Source organism: Orycteropus afer, unplaced genomic scaffold, assembly GCF_000298275.1.
Source record: "Orycteropus afer afer isolate SDZICR_OR568_19922 unplaced genomic scaffold, OryAfe1.0 scaffold00747, whole genome shotgun sequence".
In the NCBI taxonomy this organism is placed as follows: Eukaryota; Metazoa; Chordata; class Mammalia; order Tubulidentata; family Orycteropodidae; genus Orycteropus; species Orycteropus afer.
In genome coordinates this window covers 510,935-515,042 of record NW_006922334.1, presented here as the reverse complement: position 1 = coordinate 515,042, position 4,108 = coordinate 510,935, and the positions used below count along the sequence as shown (strand labels likewise).

The 4,108-nt window shown below is 41.3% G+C and overlaps 1 protein-coding gene across 1 annotated transcript; it reads left to right on the top strand.

Annotated features, from left to right (window-relative positions):
* Positions 1 to 2,992: 2,992 nt before the first annotated feature.
* Positions 2,993 to 3,334, top strand: LOC103211471 (histone H2A-Bbd type 1-like). Its single transcript, XM_007957422.1, has one exon. The coding sequence runs from the start codon at positions 2,993 to 2,995 to the stop codon at positions 3,332 to 3,334; it is 342 nt and encodes a 113-aa protein (XP_007955613.1).
* The last annotated feature ends 774 nt before the right edge of the window (positions 3,335 to 4,108 follow it).

The window sequence follows — 4,108 nt, the reverse complement described above, 5'->3', positions numbered from 1 at the left end:
GAAGCAGACTACCTCATCCTCTGTCCCACGGAGTGGCTGGTGGGTTTGAACTGCTGACCTTTTGGTTAGCAGTCAAATACTCTAACCACTGAACCACCAGGAGGTGAGAAATTGGCAACTAGGAGAATCTGCACGCAATCAGCTGATTGAGGTAGCTCAACAAGAGTTGTGCCAAGTAAAAAGAGAAGATATACCACATGTGTTACAAGGATGTAAAAAAGGCAAAACAGAGGAGCTGTCCAAAAATCAGTGCAGTGGAGAAAATGGACAAGGTATGTGAACAGCCCCAAGAGTGCAGTGGTGTCCTAGACAAAGAATGTGCAATTAGTGCCCTGGTGTGATTGGAGATGGGTTGGAAACATGACACAGAGGAGTTCCCCAAAACTGCAACGAAGTGAAGTCACAGAGCAAGTGAAGCATTGTCAGAAGGACCAGTGAGCATAAAGGAGGATCTGGCACGTAGTGTTCGGTGGATGGAGAATCCAACCGAGAGGTACTTCAGCAGAAGGTTCATGAGTGGAGGACGCAGCCAGCATAATAGATGTAATAGGAAGTGCATTGGAATATTAAACTTATATAAGCAAGTGTTGCTCTATATACGTCAGTCAAGACAGAGGTCCTTTAATTTAAGAGATTTTATAATTTAATATATTGACAACATCCAGGGAAAGGAAAACTTTGCAGACTCACACAACCAGTAATTGTTAGGTGCCACTGAGTTGGCTCCAACTCGTAGTGACACTATGCATAACAGAATGAAACACTGCCTGGTCCTGTGCCAGCCTCACTATCCTTGCTATCTTGCTATACCTGAGCCCATTGAGGAGAAGGCATTTCTGACAGATGCATAGACATACAGAGAGAAGTAGAGCTTATAGAGCAAGGAGTTTTCATTGATTTGAGCTCAAAAAGAGATGGAAAACTAACAAGATTCTCTTTTGCCTTCCACCCAACAGAGACTAGATCTCTATAAACCACTAATCCATTTGGAGAGATCATCAAATGGTCAGATCATAAAACCAATTTCCTACCAGATGACCCAGTAATTCCATTCCTAGGTATATCTAAGCCAAACTAAACTCACTGCTGTCGAGTCAGATCTGACTAATAGAGACCCCTCCTTGGGTTTGAGAGGCAGTATCACTACGGAAGTAGATTGCCCAATCTTCCTTCTGAGGAGTGGCTGGTGGGTTTGAACCGCCAGCCTTCTGGTTAGCAGTAAACTGCCTTAGGCACTAAAACATAAGTTTATACAAAAATATCTTAAAGTACTATGAAACAGTGTTATCGATAATAGCTAAACAATGGAAATAACACAGATATCCTTCAACTGATGAATGGATAGACAAAATGTGGTATACATTGGAATATTATTCAGCTATAAAAATTAATGAAGTCCTGATACATGCTATAACATGGAAGAATCTTAAAAAAAAAATTAAGATAAGTCAAAGAAGCCAGACAAAAGGCCACATATTACATGATTCCATTTATATAAAGTGTCTACAATAGGGAAATCCATAAAGAGAGAAAGTAGATTAATTCTTGCCAAGGACTGATGGGGAAGGAAAAGGGGGAATAGAGATTCTTTTTCTTTTCTTTTCTTTCTTTTTTTTTTAATTTTTATTGTGATTTAGGTGAAAGTTTACAGAGCAAATTCACTTTCCGTACATCAGCTCACATACACTTTGTCTCATAGCATTGACTGCAATTCCCCACAATGCAACAACTCCCCTCCCACTTCCTTCCCATAGTTACCTCTTTCCTGTGTCCTTCCCTCCCATGCACTCCTAACCCCCAAGCTATCTCCCTGTGCATACACAGCTCTTCTATTCTGTCATGATTGATCTCTCTGAAAGGTGTATCTACCTAATGTAAATGTTCAGCTCATATGCCTGTCTTTTATTTGGCTGGAACCCATAGGAGCGGATTCAATTCCAGATCTGAAGAGCAACTAGGGGCCGTAGTCTCAGTGGTTCCATCAGGCAGGAATAGAGATTCTTTTGGGTGTGATAAAATATTCTGGTATTTGATAGTGAACTAATTGCATAACATTGTGAATATACTAAAAAGCCCACTGAATTGTATACTTTGAAATGACTAAAATGATTGATTTTATGTTGTGTAGATTTTTCCTTAATTAAAAAATATATATATCCCAAATATCACTGTCAACAATGGGAAATATCTTATCAGATAGAAAAGAATGGAAAACAAGGTAGAAACACTAAATTGGTAGAAAATAAAACCAAAATTAGAAAAACAGAATCAACAAAGCATGTATGTGATGCACTTCTCTGTCATCAATGTTTGCTTGGCTCTACTAGGTGAATGCCTGGGCGTGTTGCTATGATGTATAAATTGGTGAAAAGATATTTTTCAATCAGGGTAAGTTCATGATGTTCATACAGATATGAAATCAACTTGGGTTAAATGATTCTATTTAACTCATGATGGAATTGGTAGATATTAAAACAAGTTCAAAAGAGAATCCAAAGATCAGATACAGGCTTATTGATCAGGAATATTAAAATGAATAGGTTAATGGAGATAACACTGGTTTTATTGCAGTGTGAGATAGGAGACAATTGAACCTCTATGGACAAGACATTGTGCATGTCTGTCTGTGACCTACAACTTACAAAGGCTTCTAAATGATATGACAACAGAAGACTAGAATCAGATAACTTAGAATGGTGGCCACTAGGCAGAACAATGTTCCCATTAAAACACACATATTATTTTTCCCTATAATGTTAAAGTCAAGCAGAAAGTTAAAGTTCACACAAAAAGAGGGATCCAGTCATCAAGGTGACTAGATGTGGTAACTGGTCACTGATCAGGACCAGAGTATACCAATAACATCACAATGTCTGGGTGTCACAAAGGCAGCTTCCTGACCAATGAGTGGGAGGGAATGAACACGGGTGTTTTGATAGGCCCTGGCCTACAGGACAAGCTGGTCTGATTAAAGCCAAACCCAGAAAACATCATGTGTGGGAAAAGAAGCTATCTCAGCTCCTGTAGGTGTAGAAGACCATCTATCTCACGCTCTACAAGAGCAGAGCTGCAGTTTTCTGTGAGTCGAGTGGATCGTCTCCTGAGGGAAGGAAACAATGTCCAGCGTCTGAGTTGGTGCACACCTATATTTCTTGCTGGCATTCTTGAGTACGTGGCAGCTAACATTCTGGAGCTGGCGGGGAAGGAGGCCCAAAACAACCAAAGGATACGCATCACCCCAGAACACGTGAGAAAGGCAGTGGACAGCAACCCAGAGCTCAGCCATCTCTTTGATGATGACAACAATGATGGAGTTGATGAGAGGCCTCAGTGAAAGAAGAGCTGGTGATGTCCCTGTCCCAGAGCCAAACTGGAGTTCTCACAGCTTCTTCCAGCCCAAAAACAGCTCACAGCTAAAGGTGTCTCATGCTGCTACCATCAGCAAATTCTATTAAATGGTTTACATCCATGACCTTCTGACTGCTCTCACTTTTCTGTCATTTTGAGTTGGAGGTGTTTATGAGACAGCCAAAAGAAGATACCCACTGATAGTTGGAGGTATGGCAAGAGGTGGTCAGCATGGGCTGTTTGAATCAGTGATTTCAGAAAGGGGCAATTTCTAATGGTGACAGTGCAGGGAGAGGCCTTGGATGTGCTGAGGTAGGTTGAGGAGGCTAAGGTGGTAGACTAGACTTGGCTCTGAGGAAGTCAAGGATATGTGAGTCCAGAATGTTAGCTGTAGACCTCCTTGGTCTAATGAAGTCCCAAAATTGATGGTGTGAATTGAGGTGGAGCTGAAGACCATGGCTAAGGTTTGAAAGGCTTTGTATAAAATAATGTTTAAAGATCAAAAGTTGATGGCAATGGTAGTAGGGATACAAAGAGTGATATAGTGGTTGGCATAAACTTAATGGGGCTTTTACAACTGTATCCTGTTGTTGTTGTTATGTGCCATCGAGTCGGACCCAACTCACAGTGACCCCTCCTTGGGTTGTCCAGGCAGTATCGCTACAGAAGTAGATTGCCCAACCTTCCTTCCGAGGAGTGGCTGGTGGGTTTGAACCTCCAGCCTTCTGGTTAACAGTCAAGTGCCTTAGGCACTATGCTA

Excerpts from the sequence above, each read along its gene's own strand:
- LOC103211471 (XM_007957422.1), top strand. The coding sequence starts at position 2,993 with ATGTGTGGGAAAAGAAGCTATCTCAGCTCCTGTAGGTGTAGAAGACCA.